The sequence below is a fragment of the Clupea harengus genome, chromosome 14, assembly GCF_900700415.2.
Source record: "Clupea harengus chromosome 14, Ch_v2.0.2, whole genome shotgun sequence".
In the NCBI taxonomy this organism is placed as follows: domain Eukaryota; kingdom Metazoa; phylum Chordata; class Actinopteri; order Clupeiformes; family Clupeidae; genus Clupea; species Clupea harengus.
In genome coordinates, this window is record NC_045165.1 from 12931410 (window position 1) to 12949734 (window position 18325).

At 43.6% G+C, this 18325-nt stretch overlaps 2 protein-coding genes across 4 annotated transcripts; both read left to right on the forward strand.

The window, feature by feature from the left end:
* The first annotated feature begins 4006 nt into the window (after positions 1-4006).
* cdc25b (cell division cycle 25B) lies at positions 4007-10576 on the forward strand. Of its 2 annotated transcripts, none has more exons than XM_012826884.2 (15): positions 4007-4229; positions 4860-4942; positions 5271-5322; positions 6311-6352; positions 6558-6594; positions 6738-6845; positions 6966-7076; positions 7221-7361; positions 7500-7586; positions 7678-7863; positions 8147-8245; positions 8414-8476; positions 8609-8707; positions 8872-9117; positions 9279-10576. In XM_012826884.2, the coding sequence occupies exons 1-15, from the start codon at positions 4021-4023 to the stop codon at positions 9417-9419; spliced, it is 1704 nt and encodes a 567-aa protein (XP_012682338.1). In that variant the 5' UTR covers positions 4007-4020; the 3' UTR covers positions 9420-10576. The 2 variants fall into 2 exon arrangements, with proteins under 2 accessions (XP_012682338.1, XP_012682340.1); XM_012826886.2 differs by having other exon boundaries at positions 6561-6594.
* Positions 10577-14119: 3543 nt separating this feature from the next.
* On the forward strand, positions 14120-17725 carry ap5s1 (adaptor related protein complex 5 subunit sigma 1). 2 transcript variants are annotated; one of them, XM_012826814.3, is made up of 4 exons: positions 14120-14224; positions 14445-14623; positions 16596-16887; positions 17128-17725. In XM_012826814.3, the coding sequence occupies exons 2-4, from the start codon at positions 14460-14462 to the stop codon at positions 17254-17256; spliced, it is 585 nt and encodes a 194-aa protein (XP_012682268.2). In that variant the 5' UTR covers positions 14120-14224; positions 14445-14459; the 3' UTR covers positions 17257-17725. The 2 variants fall into 2 exon arrangements, with proteins under 2 accessions (XP_012682268.2, XP_031436082.1); XM_031580222.2 differs by having other exon boundaries at positions 14126-14224; positions 14428-14623.
* The last annotated feature ends 600 nt before the right edge of the window (positions 17726-18325 follow it).

The following is an 18325-nucleotide window of genomic DNA, read 5'->3' on the forward strand; positions in this document are numbered from 1 at the left end:
GGAGGCAGGGAGGCAGGGAGGGGGTTGTCGGGGCGTGGAGCAGACAGTGAGTTACTCCATCCAGACGACCCTCTTTTGTTTCCCCATTTTAAATTTAAAATGGAGGGGGAGAGGGGGGCAGTCCATGCTACTTCATCAAACCTCATAGACATCCATTACGGGTCAGCGCACATTCACAAGCACTTGCTGTGTCCTGGCACTGTCCCCTGGACCACCTTGCAGGATACGCATCACATGTCCATAAATCCTCAATCTGTAAGGAGATCTTCAGGGTAGAGCATTTTCCCTCAAACTTTTCATATTATATTCTGAAAATCTACAGTGGCCAAGCAAACATGCGGCATTGCACTGAACTCATGCTAGTGAGCCTGGAGTCTGCATTTGTATCGCATCCATGCAATCGTGCTCTTAAGCATAAGATCAGCAAGATTATAGACAATTCAAAAAGAGTTATGTGCAACGTGACTCAAATATTTAACCATTACAGTACATACTGTGTGAAGTACATGAACTTTAATGTAGGAATAAATACACTAAAAGATAAGCAAATAACTCTTTCTTTCCGGCAGACAAGAACATAAAGACCACATTTCTATCCCACTTTTCAAACTTTAAAGATATTGCCTGGACTTTAGTGGACACCACTGCTACACAGTCAGTCAATTCTACATTTCAACGTAGAAGATAGCATAACTGTGAAGTGTTTTTCATTACAAAGTGGAAAGCTTAGCGGGTCCCACGGGGGAACATTGACCAGCTTAACTCTTCATTCAAGACACTTTCCTCAGGTTGTTTATATTCATTTGTAAATGGAGTTCAGCTCCACGGCCTCCTCCTCACTCACACCTTCAGTTGCTATCTGATGCATCTTGGACAGAGGAAAGAGAGCGCGAGAGAGAGAGAGAGAGAGAGAGAGTGAGAGAGAGAGAGAGAGAGAGAGAGAGAATGAGATGCCAGTCACACTGGTAAATAGATAGGGGGATGTGGGTGTATGGTCTCTCTCTCTCTCTGTGTGTGTGTGTGTGTGTGTGTGTGTGTGTGTTAGTGTGTTTCTGCCTGTGGGAAAGCCAGTCAAGTATGATCTCCAGTGTGGGGTGTTGGCCATCTCCTCTGACCACTGAAAGGCAGGTCTAGGAGGTCGAGCAGAAACCTCTCCTTCCCACAAACCGAATAAACCTGAACAACCAAGCCTCTCTCCTCAACAACAACCTACATCTCAACTTAATGCAGGAACCGTAATAAAGTTGATACCGTTTTCATTTCTGACATAGCTAATGGTATAAGTGTTTCCAATTTCACTTTCATTGTGATGCCAGGATGTTTGTTTTGTGTGATAGACGAGTGGTAATGTAATTATTAACTTTTAAAAGCCTTCTGTGATCTCCGTTTAAATAAATCAAGTCAGTAGCACACGCCACCCACTTAGGACCACCCATTCATTGTGTAAGCCTGTGTGTGTCACCACCCAGTGTCATCAGTAGCAACTATATGGCATATTGATTTTATCATGAGGTCTGTTGATTGAAGATTTCCCTTGGATACTGATTTTTATCACTGGATTTCACTGATGAAACATACCGTGTGTCTCTTCCCTCACGCCTTCTTCCTCTTGGTCTTGGCTTATCTCTCTCCTATCATGCATAGAATGGATGTGCTGGGTAAACCTTCCCCTTGCAATGCGGCCATTTTGTTTTGCTCCCCTGTTTGTATTTCAGAAATAACGAGTGTCCAGAAAAATTCTTGTGAACATATTGGGAGCATGCAGGCTGATTTTGCCATTTGCCTTTGTGATCAGAAGTGAACAAAACTTCTGTCATCATTGCTAGGTAGGCTTTGGATTTAAAGCCAATGTTGGCTCACTACCACAAAACTCTATTCTAACCTGTTATCTAAACTACAGAACTACTACGTACAAATCATTCATAAGAAGAACACCTTGACTGGACTTGTTAGAATGTCACATGCTTCAGATGGTTTAGAAACTCTGTGTGTTTTGTAAGGAAAGGATAACATTTCATTTGAGTCCTTTGGATAAATGTGAGAATTTCAAGGTGTGGGTTTTTCATTTTCTTGAAGGACAAAGCAAAACATTTACTCGCAATTGTCCACCAAATTCTGAAACATCTCTGAGTGAATCAGAATAATTGTCTCATAGTGTGGGACCTGATTATCCATCCCAATGGATAAGGATCAAATGGCTCAAATGAGATTGGTCATTTTCATTTTCGTCACTTGGTAACAAAAGCTAAAGTAGAGGCAGGAAAAGTAATTTAATTGTAATGGGAGACAACAGGAAATGAAATATAAAAACAAACACAGATTGAGCATAATATGATTAGACATGAACTAACAAACACAGGATAGCACAAGGATAGTATTTTAAAAATAGCATATTTAAAACCAACATTTTAATAGGTAGGCTACTCCCGGTGTCTTTGTGTGAGTCTAAGTGTATGTAAGTGGGCCATCCCTCAGGATGGAGTCTGGTTGGTAACCATGGCATTGGGCTGGCTGCAGAGAAGCAGCAGGAGGTTCTATGCCACTGCTGTGGGGGTTGTGGAGTTTGATTTGTGCCTCTGCGTATGCTGGTGTTCGCGGGGTTCATCTTCTCTCACAAAGATGCGTCACTTGTTGCATGTAGAGAAACACACAAGTACATGTTGTGTATACTGCTGTGGATCAATGTAATCTCTCTGACAGGCCACACCACGGTAGTATTAACTATAGTATGACCTTCCTTTAGTGGTCATAAGACAACTCTTTCATTTCGCTCACACTCACACACACACTTTCACACAATTGTGCACAGTCACACTCATACTCAACTAACTATTACAGAGGGTTTTTCAGTGAATTCGGTTCACAATGGATCTATTCTGCTGATATAACTAAACAGTGAATGGTATGCTTGTTCAGTTTGAATGGTAACAGCTTGGCATATCAACCCTTTCCAAAGACTGCAATTCATTTTTTTTTTTTTTTAGGAATGTACAAGTGTGAGTATGAGTTGTAGTTACACAAGTATGAGTCTGTAGTTAAAAGTATAGGCATATAAGAGCTATCTCTTACTTGTTTTCAACAACTGTGATCAACTTCTTTTTTCAATAAAGAACAACAGCCATGAATCCTTAAATGTAAAACAACAGTCTTACGAGTGGAAATATATGGAGACGACTTAAATAGATGATACTTGATTTTAGGCACACTAATGTCACGAATTGTAGTTAATAATTTACACCTCTATGGCTGCAGCAAGGCATTTTCATTAGTCGCTATTCAGTCCTGTTTGAATGGTACATTCCAAACAGTGTTGAAAGAGACAGCGCAAAATCATTGGCTATGTTGTTTTCGTGGGCGTCTCTAAACCACAGCTTAAAATCTTCCGCGGGAAAAGTTGCCAAAATAATTTCCTCCAATTTCCTATTCCCGCCTCAAATTCACGAGCAAATGTTTCATTGGGCATACTTGTATCAGCTGCCGCCCTCAATGCATTGATTGGATCTTCATCCTGTATGTCACATTAACGCCCGCCCTTACCACGCCTCTAAAAATGAATGGAGATACAAAGGAAAAGCAGCTGATTGGGCAGACTGGGTTTAAAAGCCTCTCTGATTGGTCAGAAAGGTTACCGCTCGTGGCCCTACATTTTGAACATAAATAAAGGATACAATCTTGCTTCATTTTAACTCAGTGGTGGTGTCTGAGGGGTCGGAGAGGGTGCATACTTAGCAGCTCTCTGGCAAGCAAGGCGAAGAAAGATGTCTTTCTAGAACATTTTAGTTTTAATTTACGCAGTCGGAACTTTCAAGACGCTCGTCATGCTTGCTTCTGCAACTTTTTCCTCAGCAATCGAATCTTAAGGAAGAACTCTAGCTTGTCGGCAGCGCAATTCCTGCAGTCTGCTGGCTAACACAAGCTAACTAGCCATCTATGATATCTTGATAGCGAAGCATTATAGAGGATCGGATACTCACCACATGTGAATCTATTTTTTTAAACGTACTGCTTTTAATATTCAATATGGATGTGCCTCAAGACGCCGAGTTTAGTCCTGTCAGCTTTCACCAGGGCAGTAGGCCCGACAGGAACCCCAGGCTTTGCAAACTCTCCCTGCCGGAGTTGAGTGGAAAGGCTTCCCCCTACATCAAGAATCTTTTCGCTTCACCAACTGTTCTGTCCCCTGTGACTAATCTGGCTCTAAATATGACCAACCTTGCAGTCCTCGGAAGGTAACTATCGCTAACATTATACTGTTTGTTGAAATACTATACTAGGATGGTTGTTAGCACGCTAATTGTATTTGGCTAATGATGTCTGTATCTGACTAGTAGCTGCTATTAGCCATTCTAGCTGGCCTTAGGTAATTTAGGACAATGTAGTTACAATGAAGTTAGCTAGCTAGCTGGCCTGTTAAGTGAGCTGTTCTCCTAACCAAGGTTGTTTTCACTCATTATATTTAACGTTAATGAATGACAGGCTTACGTTTAGTTGGCTTCAAGTTGGCTTATTCATATATTCAGGTAACTTTACTTGGTGACTCTAACGTTATAATATTTGGATGATCGACTGACCATTTAGCATTGTCAGCATTCCCGGGAAATTTCATATCTGTCTGGCACCTTTTGTTTTGTCAGACACTAAGTTAACCTCGCCAATGTGGCCTTAACCTTTGATCAGCCAGTCTCTAGTTTCATCCTCGGATGCTTGGCTGGCTAATTCATATTCCTTGACTCAGCCTTATATATTACTGTGTGCTAAATTACCATCCATTAACGTTACTATGTGACTACATTTTTCTGTGAGGTTTTTATGATTAGGTGGATGTATCATTTATTGACTTACCACATGTGTTCTTTTAGTCAATGTGAAACCCCCAAACGGAAGAAGAAAATCCCGCTTTTAAAGATACCTTCCTATGCCTCTGACGCCTCATCAGATGCCGGTGAGTAACTTGGAGTCCTGGGTGATGTGTGTGTGTGTGTGTGATGAATGGAAAACAATTACTACTCGCGGTATACACCTTTATGGGTATTTATCTGTACTATACATTTGAGTGAGTTATGGCATGTGACAGAGGGTGTGTAGATGCCTGTCTAATTTTCCCCTGTCGATGAATTTCTAACCCGAGATGAACTCTGACCTCGTTGTGATAACATTTAGATAGATAGTTGGATACTTAATAAACTCCGTGGGAAATTTAGGAAATTTCTCAGCAGAGCAGTATTTTTGGTGTTGGTTTTTCATTCTTTTCATCCTTTGTCTTTGTCTAGGTCTTGGAATGGATTCTCCTGGACCAATAGATACAACGGACGTTGACCAGACGTAAGTTGTTTTAACATGTGTGTGCACAGTTCAAATGCAGACAAACTGTCAGTGGATCATATAACGGTAGAGATTATAACAGTAATCCTCAAGCCAAGCCAGCACAGAGCAACAGTCTGATTAAAAGATCATTAGCCCAGTCAGCCAGTGCACCTCACTTTCCTCTGGGGGGCTTTAGGATCTGGTTGGCTGGAGGGAGGGTAAGAGAAGGAGTGTCTGCATCTCATCTTTGGTTGCAGAACAGACTAATACTGAGTGTACAGGCTTATGCACATGAAGCAAGTGGGTTTGGTCTCAAGGGCCTTAGAGCAACTGTTGCATCGTCAGGCGTATACCATGGTCCCATTGTGTGGATGGCCTGTTCCTCTTCGCTGCTTGTCCAGCTGTTTCTTTGCGTGTGTCCTGCTGCATGTATCCGTAGAGGGTGGGGGTAGGGCGCATGGCCTGGCACGCTTTTCATGCACTCTGAGAGTATTGTTTGCTGTGGGGGGGGGGGGGGGGGGTGGGGGGGTTGGGGGGTCAGCAAGCTGAGGCGCTGAGGCTGGCACTGACCGCCGGTATCTCCCAATTCCCTCTCCCCATTTGTCCCATTTCCTTCTGAATGAGACACACTCCTCTCCTCCTCCCCCTTCAGTCTCATTCACTCGCTGCCCCCCCCCCCCCCCCCCCCCCCCCCCATCAACACACATTCTCCCCCGTCTCCGCTGCAGCAACAAAGGATGCTGACCGTGGGGGTTAGCGTTGCATGGGCATATGGTGGATTAGCTGATGCACACACTATGTCCTCTGTCTCAAGTAGATGCACATCCACACACCCTCTCAAGTAGCTGTTTAGCATACAGGTGGGCATAGCTGAAGTTTCCAAGAACCCTCTCCCTAATGTATCAGTGTAGGAACTCAATGCCTGTGTGCTTTAATGAAATTTGATGGCCAAACGGTCTTCTCTTGAAGTCCTTTAACAGAGCTGGTTCTACTTCTCTTGTTTAAGGTTTGAAAGTGCCATTCAGAGGTCGGAAGCACAAGGCAATGAGTGAGTATTGCTCTTTACCGTTACAGTTTTTCCTTATTGATTTAAAGCTGTAGTTAATTGTCCCAAGCACAACGCTATAAGACTCCTCCATAGGGAATACCCTGAAGCTTTATCTATTGTCATAACCCCATTGGGATTTTTTTTCTGTTCAAGATCTCTCAGCTAAATAATTAATTGTTTCACCTTCCTCCTTTAATTGCTCTAGCAGAAAGGCACCCATAAGAAGAATACATTCCCTTCCGGTGAGAACCACATTTTCATTGTTCTTTGTATACAGGCCTGTATGTTTGTACCTGTTTATGTGTGCACACAAGGAGGATAACTGGCATTGCATTTCTAGGAGTTCCAACATTTCTTGTTTGTTGATGATCTCTTGTCTCTTTAGACTCGGTTGTTGGGATTGAGTCCCACTTTAAAGAAAAAGGATTCAGACCCTCAACACTTCGGCATCTTCAGTCAGACTCATTCCACTGGCAACAAAGAAAACATACAGGTGTGTTAAAAAAAAATATATATATATATATATATATATATATATATATATGATTATTGCCAGTTAATTGGTTGAGATTTTGTGTTTGTGCCTTCTAATATATATATTTTCCTGTTGCAGGATGGCTCTGTGTTTAAGAAGCCCTCGCTCCCAGTGTCACGCTCTCGCCTCCGATCCAGCCCCAACATAGATGCTTTTGCTAAGCGACCCAATTCTGCTCCTGCACTTATGGTACTTACAAGCACACACAGTGGCAACCTTACTAGTAATGCACAGACCTAGTCTGGCATCTTTTTTTCCAGTCTTTATTATTGCCCATCCTGTCTTGCCTCACTGAACATATGACTAAAATACACCTCTGGTTCCCCTCTCCAGCTCTCTCCCCCCTCCTCTAATCACTTCGCATCACTGGATGACAGCAGTCCCCTCTACCTACGACATTCCTCACTCACCAGCAGTCTCCTTGACGACGACGATGAAGACGATGGCTTCCTCGACGTCCTGGATGACATGGAGGTGTGTGGTTGATTTATCAGCAACTGTGAACTTTAAGCATCATTTGTGTTTGGTTTCCCCCCTGCACGTGTGGGTCGACAAAAGGGCCAACCGGCATATTTCATATGGGCTCATTTCTAACTTTCTTTTCTTTCTCAGAATGAGTCCGACGTTCCAGCGGGCATGGCCAGCCTCCTCACGGCTCCCCTGGTGACAAACAGACGACCCACAGAGGAAATTAACCTGGTATGTTGGCACTCTGTGATCCCTTTACCCACAACATGGGTCAAATGGTCACTAGGAAATGCCAGACACTCACCTCTCTTTCCCACCACAGTCAGGCTTTCGCTGTCGTCCACGGGGGCTCTTCCGCTCTCCCTCCATGCCCAACCCTCAGGGGCGGTCCCAGCTAAAGAGGCAGGAGCGTGGGGATGACAACACACCAATCAGGGTAAAGAGGAGGCGGAGTCTAGCAGGCACACACTTCTCTGACGAAGAGGAGCAGGACAGTCCCCAACCGATGGTATGAATCACCTAATTTATTTGACAATTCATGCATATATATTCATATTGAATGATCAATGAACAGTGCTCGTGGATTTTTATGTATTTATTTTTGAGTACAACTCAAACAGCGGCATTGGGCATATTTCATGTATCATTCTGCTATTGCTGTTATCTATTTATAAGCATTCCTTATCAGCTCATTATTAGAGTGTAAAACGGTACACACATGTACACACACAGAAAGCCCCCCCCCCCCTCTTCCTAAGACTGTTTGTAACTCTGGGTTTCCGGCTCTGCAGGCATGTGCTCTGGTTCAGAGGTCAAAGTCATGCTGTCAGACTGAGATTGAGAAGCTGCTGGACAGCGACACCAACAACTTCATCGGAGACTTCACCAAGGTGAGCTCAATGCTCTGACTACTCCTCTTACGCACCTAAAAGGCAGAAATACATTGATATTTGACTTGATTTGTTGCACCATGATATTGTAACATTGATCATAGTGGTGTTTCACAGTTGAAAGCTGAGTTGGAGAGCTAACTGATTTTGGTGTGTGTCTTTGCGCAGCCCTTTGCCTTGCCAACTGTAGATGGAAAACACCAGGACCTGAAGTACATTACCCCTGACACGGTGAGTGGAGTTCTATGCTAGACCATGCTTTTCCCACTACCCTACAGTGATGCATCCTGTTTTTCATGTTGACACTTCCTGTGACCTATCCCGTAATTGTTTGCTAACGTGTGTCTTTTGCATGCATTTCAGATGGTAGCAACACTCAATGGGAGATTTGATGACCTGGTGGAGCGCCTGATTGTCATTGACTGTCGGTACCCATACGAGTTTGAGGGAGGCCACATCAAGGTAACGTGTGTGTTTAATGCTGTTCCAGTCTGGCATAGAAGCCAGTTGCCCAAGAATGGCTATAGAGGATCTCAAACTCTGAAGACCTATTATTTTTTTCAAGCCCTTGGGAGTACTGTGTGTGTGGGAAGGCTGCATTAACCCTTTGTTGTGTTTCCTTCCAGTGTGCGTTAAACCTGCACCAGGAGGACCAGATTGAGGACTTCCTGTTGAAGACGGCCATCATCCCGGCATGCCAGGGGAAGCGCGTGGTTCTAGTGTTCCACTGCGAATTCTCTTCGGAACGTGGGCCCCGCATGGCACGCTTTGTGCGTGAGCGTGACCGGGCCCTCAACGAGTACCCTCACCTCCACTACCCTGAGCTCTACATCCTCAAGGGAGGCTACAAGGAGTTCTTCCCCCTCCACGAGGTGTGTGTGTGTGTGTTTAATAAGATTAGATTTAACCACATGCCGAGTAGGCAATTTGCTTGTCAGCAGTGCAAATAAATTGAGTTTGTATTTGATTACATGAATACATTTCTTGATTGGTGACCTCACTAACTTGTGTATCTTTCGTCTGGTTTGTGCAGTTGGTGTGTGAGCCGCAGGCATACCGCCCAATGCACCACGAGGAGTTTAGGGAGGATCTCAGAAAGTTCCGGCTCAGGAGTCGGACATGGGCTGGGGAGCGTAGCAAACGAGACCTTTACAGCCGCCTGAAAAAGCTCTGAAACACACTCACACTCAACCTCAACCAGATCACTGCCATTTTAACAACATTCTACTTCAGTGCACATTTGTGCATCCTCCTTGACACACTCACTCACACACTCTCAAACTGTACTCAACACACACATATGTACCAACTCGTATACCACTTAAACATATCTGAATACAAGTTCATACATGTGTGTAAGCTCAGGTCTTAAATTTCCCTTTTTAAATGAAGCACTTATGGTAATACGTTTTGGATTGAGTTAAAGTGCTGATGTCAATTTGAGGTTTTGTGTTCTGAAATGTTTTCCCTTTTATTCCCTGTTTTTATAATTTGGGATTTCTTTCTGCCACTGAGATGTAATATCCATAGTCAGTGTGCATGTGTGCTCTACACTAATGTCTTTCAAAAAGTTTTGTTAAGGATTCTCTTCAGTTTCTGTGTGTGCTCACTCGTGTCATGGAGATTTAGTGTGTAGGTTATTCAGATTATTTCTACGATCTATTAGAATTATTTATTCAGCAGGGTCTAGCTCTACCTGAAATATTTATCATATAAGTTATTCATGCTCCTATTTTCCTCCTAGAAGGCTGACGCCATGTGTACACACACATTCTCTCTAGCTCTCTGTCTGTCTCTCGCTCTGTCTGTCGCTCTCACACACACACACACAGAGGGTGGCAGAGGATCCTTACAAGCTGTTAACCACTCCCCCCTCCCCCTGCTTTTGCACTGATTGGGATTTGTGTTGTGAACTTTGTTGTACTAACCTGTTCCTTACCCGTTACTGGAAAACTTGAATGTTTTAGGGGAGTGGGGGGGGGGGTGGCGGTGTAAGTGACTGACTGAGTATTCCGAAGAAGTATCGAGTGGAATGCTGCAGGACAGCCTTTAATGTCACGTTTGAAATTTAGTTTTTGATGTTTGTGACGTGTGGTTGTTTTTTGCTCTCTCGCTCCCTCCCCCTTGATTCTTCCAGTAGATTTTGTGTGTTGTGAGGATTTTGTAATTACATTGTGAATATCGCTCTACATTTGGATGTGAATATGTACAAATGTACTTAAGTGTGAAGGTCTAGCGTGTGTGTGTGTGTGTGTATATATCTTTAATGTGTGCGTGTGAATACTGGGCTGGAGGAGATGCAGTATGGGGAGAATAAACATCTGGACTGAATCTTGAGCGTTGCGTTGTCTTTTTTAGCTCTACTCGTGCCATTTTCTTTTTTCCTGTTGGTTTTTGTTCTCAGGGAGGGAAACGTGACCCAATTTTAGAAACACATACAGCCTCTGGTTTTCACTTTTTTCAAATCTTCCCGCCAAGGTGGGGCCTGGAAGTGTTTGCACGTCCCCTCACACATTCCTGAACTGCTAAACAGGGGCGGGCCTGGTTGACTCATGGCCACTCCTGTGACGTGTCCTAGCAGGACCTTGATCTGTGTGAGGTTTACTGTGTGGGTATGTGCACGTGAGATTTTTTTTCGTGGGTGAGAAACTGAGCATGAATGACCTGTATGAATTCTCTTTTTTTAATTTTTTTTTTTTTATATATAGTGTGTGTGAGAAACTGAGTGAGTCTTCATGTATTAATGCATGAAGAAAGGCAAGAGCGGCAGTGTGACTTGTTTTACAATGTTTTCCAAACACTTGAGGCCAACTCCATAGCACCGAGTAAGGACACGAAGTAAACAGGAATGACCGAGTGGGGAGTGACCAACGGAGGCAGAGGGGCACGTGCATTCCACACGTGAACACGTTTTGAGGGAAGCCTTCTGGCCCCATGCCAAGTTTTCAAATCCTGCTGCAGAGACGAGAGCGTGCTTGCGAATGGGAGGAGGAAAAAAGGGAATTGTAAGAGGCTTATTTTTTAAAGGCGTGGAGTTCACAGAATTGTGTCTTCTGGCACGTGCATCTGTGTTGCCTGCGTGTGTTTGTTGATGGTGAGAGTATCACTACACTCTGCCTACTGGGGAGAAACTTCTTCTCTTTATTCAACCTGTAGTTGTCTGCAGCCCCCAAATCCATTTAGTTTACTAGAGAATGTTGAGTTCTATAGATCCCTGCAATTCTACTTTGTTGCAGTGCCTTTGTGTTTAGCTGTCTCTGTGTCCCACTGTCAGAGTTTTTGTCTGTTCAAACTCACAGGCTGGAGTGTCATTGGCTGAAAGGGAGTGCTCATCACTATGACGATAACCACATCCTGTTTTGTCTTTCAGCTGCTGGAAACATGAAAAAAAAAAAAAAAAAGATGGCACACGCACAACACACACGCTCAAGCAAGCCCCTTTGTGTAGATGCCATATGCCTTATTGAATTGCTTAATTAGAAATCAATCCATGTCAGAATTTGCTCAATTACAGCTGTAATGAGATCAGTGAGTCTTGAAGTAGATTGGATTTAGTCTGAAAAACTAAAATCCTAGAGGTTTATTCAGCCTATTTTAGTTTTGGAAATGATTTTCTGTCTTCTGTCACTCTTTGACATATTCTCTCTCTCTCTCTTTCTTCTACCACCATTTGTGAGTGTGAGCTATCTATGAACCTTTCCCGCTGGGCAGAAATTGTTTCTTGGCGCACACTTTGTTTTTTTTATATAAATGTATTCACTGCAATTTGTGTGTGTGAGCCTGCTGGGTCTGAAGACTTAACTGTGTGCGTGCGTGTGTGTGTGTGTGCGTGTGTGTGTGTGTGTGTGTGTGTGTGTGCGTGTGTGGATAGGGTTAAGGGGCCCCACTGCCCTGCTGTGCTAAACAAGCATGACCAGCAGCTGTTAAATAACAGCTGCCCCTTTTGTATGTGTGTGCTTGTGTGTTTGAATGCATCCTTCTCTCTACATTTCTGTGTAAGAGTGTGAGACCAGTGCAGTTTTTCAAACTGAAGATGTAGGTGCCTTCACATACCATAAGACATGTGTTGTTATGACTTGACTATGCCTCTAGCTGTTGTTGTTGGTGGTGGTTTGCTGTATTCACTACTGTGGAGTCATTAAACTGCTGTTCTACAAGGCCACCCAGTATTTCAAATGAACCGAGTGGGCCATCAGTGTGTGTGTTTCTGTAGGGGTGACTGCATATTCATGAAAGATGATTGAACAAAGCGTATTGATGGTGTGATAGAGTTGCACTATGCAAAGAATTTACAGGATATGTGCATTATTATGGGCCCATGTTGAATGCATTGAGTTTTAATGACTTAATTAGAGAAATGTACATGTGTTGTGCAGTCCTTTGCCGGTACACTGTTCCTTCATGCTAAAACTGTTGAGAAGTGAAACACACATATTACACTTGAATAAAACAAATCTAATCAAGACTTTGTGTAGTATCAGTTTTTTAGTTTCTGCAGCTGTCTGCAGCCGCTCTGACTCAGATCCTGGGTCGTCAATGTTTCCTTTTTTAGCATTTTTTTTTAATTCAGGCTGGCTTCTCAGAAGAGGAATTGAGAATGGTTTCTCCCTCTCTTTTGGTTAGCACACACCTCATCAACAGGAAGGGTGTGAGTCACATAAACACAGCGCACATGTTGGTTTTTGTGTGTATGTGTTCCCACTGTAATTTGTGTGTGTGTGTGTGTGTGTGTGTGTGTGTGTGCGCCTGCTGGGTATGAAGACTTTGATGTGTGTGTGTGTGTGTTTGTGTGTTTGTGTATGCATCTGTGTGACTGTGCGTGATTTGTCTACAGTCAGCTCTCCACTGTGTATGCAATAAACGAAAAACTTTTGAGATGGTGCCTCGTGCTGAGCCCACGGTACTTGCCAAAACCAACAGCAAAAACAGTGAGTCATTAACATGCCATACCAGTGACTGTCTAGTAGACTTCTGGACCGCCAGTTACAACTACATCAATGCCATTACAATGCCCAGCTAAAACAGGGCTTCACACAAGCACAAGACTGACCTGAGGGACACAAAGTCGCTGCTGCCAACACAACCCCCTCAGACGATAGGCTGATGTGCTTCTCAAGCTGGACCCTTTTGGTCAGCTGACCAAACTGACCGTTTAGTGTGAATGCAAAAGTCATTTAGAATGAGTTTATTGAGTCTGGGGCAAATGTTGCCATATCACAGGAATAGATCAGGGCTTATGTTGCACGTAGGCTTATACATTTATATTTTCTCATGAGTGCGTTAAGCCATAGCAATGCAGTCCTTCTGAAATGACATCATAAATGGATGTAGTGGGCTAATATGCATACATTGTTATACATATATAAAAAGAATGCAACAAAAAACTACAGGTCAAATTTTGTAATGCAGTGTTCTTACAGCAGAGTAACAGTAAATAGTAGCAACACTTAATATATTTGGTGATGAGTTTCTAGCTTACTTAGTACTTTTTATAATATGGTCAGACCCTATCGTTTAACCTATATGTTAGAAGGGATAGCTAGCCTAATCATCAATACAACTGACAGGTGCCTAACATGAACATTGTTTGGATTGATCACCCAGTGAGAAGTTTAAGTGTTTAAGAAAAGCAATGCAACGGTTGATTGTCATCTGTTTTTTTTTTAAATCAAAAGTTAAATTGTAGTTAAAATGTGAGTGTCTCAATCTTTATACCGCAATTTTTTTTCCATTGCTAAAGGAGGGCTTGCCATGAAAGGTTTGGAAACCGCTGAACTTCATGAACCTAATCTACACACTTTTCACCGTGGGTATTGAAGACAAAACTGGACCTAAGGTAGCATTGTTGGTGTAACACTGCCACCTATTGTTTGCTTTTTGTAAATACATACATACATTTGCAGTCATGGGTTGTTGTCACGTGAATAAACACGGAAGTGAACAGTCCTCAAGAAAGAGGCAACTTGACAGTGTTTATCTGTAAGTATGAAATATTCTGATCTGACCTGTAAAGTCTATTGATATCGTATATGTGAATTTGAGTTACTCGCGCCTCATAGTAAAAAAGTGCAACTATGTGAAGGTCTAGTGCATCTCAAGTAGGCTAGGCTACGGTGTTAAAGATGTGTAGCCGACGCTTTTTTCTTTCACTGCATTTTAAGAACACATAAGACATTTCACAGGTTTACGCTTTTCATAGGGACCGAATGACGACATGGTGTGCGGTTTTCTTATTCACACCATTTCTTCGGTGAGCGCACTCTCTGCCGGTGGGTCTCGGGTGCTCTACTCCCGCGTGTTTGGACCAGAGGACAACACAGAGGCCGACCCGGAGAGGAGACGCCTCCTGCAGAAGGAGAGACTCCTCGCTTTGGCCAGGTAAGTAGGCTTGAAAGACTCCTATAGGTGAACAAGCGATAACATATTGTAACTTAATTACACCCACGTTACACAAAGCTAACCGTTGACTTAGGAACACTCAAAGGAACAGTTTCCAACTATTGTAGCCTAAGCATGAATGACCATTTTCTTTATTGTGAAACACTTCCGACACAAGTCCGTCAAAGCTTAAATTGCCTATATGCTGTTTTAAACAAACCCCAAACTACACCCAGTTAAAATATACTGTTTTCAGGGCTCTCAAGACATATCCCCCCCGGCCACGCCCCTATCCCCCCCCCCCCCCATATTATTATTAGTGTTTTGTTGTTGTTAATAATTGATCAGACTTGCAGAAAAGATTTGACACATGGCACTGACAATTCAACCAATTACTAAGTATTTATTCAATTTGGGAGAGAGAGAGAGAGAGAGAGAGAGAATTATGACTTGTGTTGTTTATTGTAGGTGTTTGTTGCCTTTTTGGACTCTTATCATTTTTGGTGTTGGTTCCCATTATATATGCCATAGTCATAGAATTGGATGTATTAATTAGGAAAAATGGTATTCATGAACATTGTAGTCAACCTTATGCATTTAAATGACCTCTTACACACTCATCTCTGCAGTCACTGGCAATTAAAAGTTTTTGACTGTGCTGGTTGACTTCAGAGCCTGCTGTTTGGCCTGATGCCCCTTACTGCCTATGTGCCTTGTCACATACCGCAAACACGGATGGGCACAGGAGTTCTCTTGGTGGCAGATAGAGCACCAGTAATATGAGCTGGTGCTTCCTACAGTAATAAATGGCCATTAAGAGGTCCATTCACTATTAAAAGAGGTCTTGTAGGTGGCTGCTCCTGGGACTATTCTCCCTTTTGTTCTAGCCATCTCCTCCACAGTTTCTTCCACTGTCTCCTCCTCTTCCACCTGTACTGTCTCTTCCTCTTCCTCTTCCTCCTCCACCTGTACTGTCTCTTCCTCTTCCACCATCTCCTCCTCTAATGTGTTTACGACCTTCTCTGGGCCTAATCTGGCCTTTTTAGGGGGCTTTCCTCTTTGGGCGAAGGACAGGATGCTGATTTGTTTTTTACCTGACATCTTTGAAAGACAGATGCAATGATTAATGCATCCATGGCCAGGATATTTATAACATGCTAGTATGCCTAATGAGCTCGCGATTCACAACTTCACGTGAAGAAGCCTCGGAATCTGAATAGAATGTTCAAGCAAACACATTTACAAAAAATAATGCCCATAACATCATTGAATATTAAGGGCTGCCTAATATTCGTTCGAATTATAGGCTATATATATTTTTAATAGGCCTACTCGAATTTATTATAGCCTATTAACGAAGGGCAAACTGTGTTGGCTACAAACACTCAGTCAAGTTGTCATTGCTTGTGTCAAACCATTGTGAATTTGTTGTAACATTTAAACAGGAGACGACTTGCTCTTTGTAGAAGACTGTTGCTCGGAGCTCCAGTGGTTTCCTCAGGTGAACGAAACTTTTGGAAGATCAGTCGCGCACAATTCCAGGATGCTTTATTTTCATTGGTTGCTGGATTAAATCTTACCCAGATACAAGAGATACAAAAGATACGTTTTTTTTCTGATTGGCTATTGTGTAGCCCATTTTTTTTTGATTGGCTGATCTGCACCTCACGGCAGAACTCCAGGGGATTCGGGTAGACGTGCTTGTTGCCTTCATGGTGAGGGCAGCGCGGCCAGGTCATGTTTGCGCGCTGCGGCACATTAAATAGCCTAGAGTTTTTTTTCAGCGTGAGAAATACGATGTGTGGCGGGAGTGCGTGACTAAAGACCGAAATGAGTGCGTGACACTTGAGAGCCCTGTGTTTTGTTGTTTACAGTGTTGTTGATAGTTGTAAGCAAAGAAAGTCATTTGTAAAATTTCTCTCTCTGTTATTCTCCCTTTACATCTCCCCTTGCCTCCCTGCCCCCCTCTCAGACGTGTGCGAACTGCAGTGTGTTTGTACCGTGACGCGGCGGGCACCTCTTGTGTGGAGTGTGTGTTGGGTGAGGAAGCAGTGGCATTGGGTGAGGCAGAGTTTGGTGTCCTGCGTCTCAGCGCCGGGGAACCGTTCCCTGCGGAACGGACAGTTCTGTGGCTGGGGGTGCAGAACTTGGCCTTCACTCTGGTGTGTGAGATGCACGAGAACCTGCTGCTGGCTGAGGGAACTCTGCGGAACATTGCCCGTCACTGCATGGAGGAGTTACGGCTGCTGGGGCCGGGCAGCGAAGTAAGACAATCATCCTCATCCTCGCCATCATCATCATATTGTCTTCCTCACCATTTCTCTTTTGGGCACTGTAATTAATATTAGTGATTGTGTTCATTAGTGTCATATACTTCACCAGTGTTGTCAGTATTGTCAGCATCACCAATATAAGTGAAACATTTTTAGCCACAGTCTTCTCACAGTCCAGTTCTCTCTCTCTCTCTCTCTCTCTCTCTCTCTCTCTCTCTCTCTCTCCTTCAGATCCTGTTGAAAAGTGACCGCATAGACGCCCTGCTTCACCGGTATGTCCCTCATGGGCAGCTCCTCTTTCTCAACCACAGATTCACTCACATTCTGGACAAAGAGCTGAGTGCCTACAGCACCAAATGAGCAAAGCCATCACCTCCACCAGACCACCAGTGCATCTGCCACAGAACCCACCGGGGTCCACCGTTACTCAAGCCACGCTAGCAAAAGCAGTGGTGTTCTTTATGGTGATTGTGGAGATAATGAGAGACTGGAGGGGAGACCTGGATAAAACACGACCCCACTTCTGTCGTTGTCCTGAGCAGTACCCATGGCAAAGCCTTGGATGTCAGGACCCTGAGGACAGACACAAGATGCACATCCAGAGTTGTCCACAAGGGGGTGGTGGTTTCACAGTGTTTGTTACCCCCCACACATAGAGGAGGTACAGGTGCCCCATATTCATGTGTGTTTGGCTCCATGTGTGCCGATTCACCATTTTGTAATATTTACAGTGCCATCTATTGCGTAATCTGCTGTTTCAGTAGAAAATGAATACGTTTGTATGGATTGCAGAACAATCTGTCTGATAATATAATTGTGATCATAAAAATGTATCTGGTGCATGTTTTATTGAACCCTGTCATCTACCAGTCTGTCATCCATCAGTCTTCTATGCACACTACCAGCTTTGAGTGTAGGCATGCGCATGTGTGCACATGTGTGCCTGTGTGCATGTTAATTTGTGTTTGTTCCTGGCTTTTTGGCAGAGCTGCCCAAGTCCAGTAGGTGGCAGTGTCGATCCACTTAGTTCTCACCGTTTATAGGCATTATGTTAATGAATACAGATTTGAAAGGCTCAGCTTCCCTGGGTTACTGCAGTTAGATTGGGTAAAATTGGGCCCTATTACGGTCTGCTTAAACTCAGGCAGCCATGTAGGAATTGAGGCTTTGGTGGACTGATTTGTATGGCTGGCTGAATTATGAGTGGACATGTTCATATTTCTGGACCTGAGTCTGGACAGTGTGAGGACTCACTCCTCACGCTGCCCTCTTTCTTTCACGATACCCTCACTCTTTCTTTCACTCTCTTTCGGTTTCTCTCTCCCTCTCCTTTTCCCCCTCCCTCTCTCTTTCCCTTCTTCCCTTTCCCTCTCCCTCATCAGTCATGTAAGCCTAGTTTGCAGTCATGTGAGATCTGCTCTGATTCGCT

Coding starts and splice junctions, on each gene's coding strand:
- cdc25b (XM_012826884.2), top strand. CDS start 4,021: ATGGATGTGCCTCAAGACGCCGAGTTTAGTCCTGTCAGCTTTCACCAG. Junction 6,595..6,737: donor GAAGAATACATTCCCTTCCG/GTGAGAACCACA, acceptor TTGTCTCTTTAG/ACTCGGTTGTTGGGATTGAG. Junction 6,846..6,965: donor GCAACAAAGAAAACATACAG/GTGTGTTAAAAA, acceptor TTCCTGTTGCAG/GATGGCTCTGTGTTTAAGAA.
- ap5s1 (XM_012826814.3), top strand. CDS start 14,460: ATGGTGTGCGGTTTTCTTATTCACACCATTTCTTCGGTGAGCGCACTC. Junction 14,624..16,595: donor AGACTCCTCGCTTTGGCCAG/GTAAGTAGGCTT, acceptor CCCCCCTCTCAG/ACGTGTGCGAACTGCAGTGT. Junction 16,888..17,127: donor TGCTGGGGCCGGGCAGCGAA/GTAAGACAATCA, acceptor TCTCTCCTTCAG/ATCCTGTTGAAAAGTGACCG.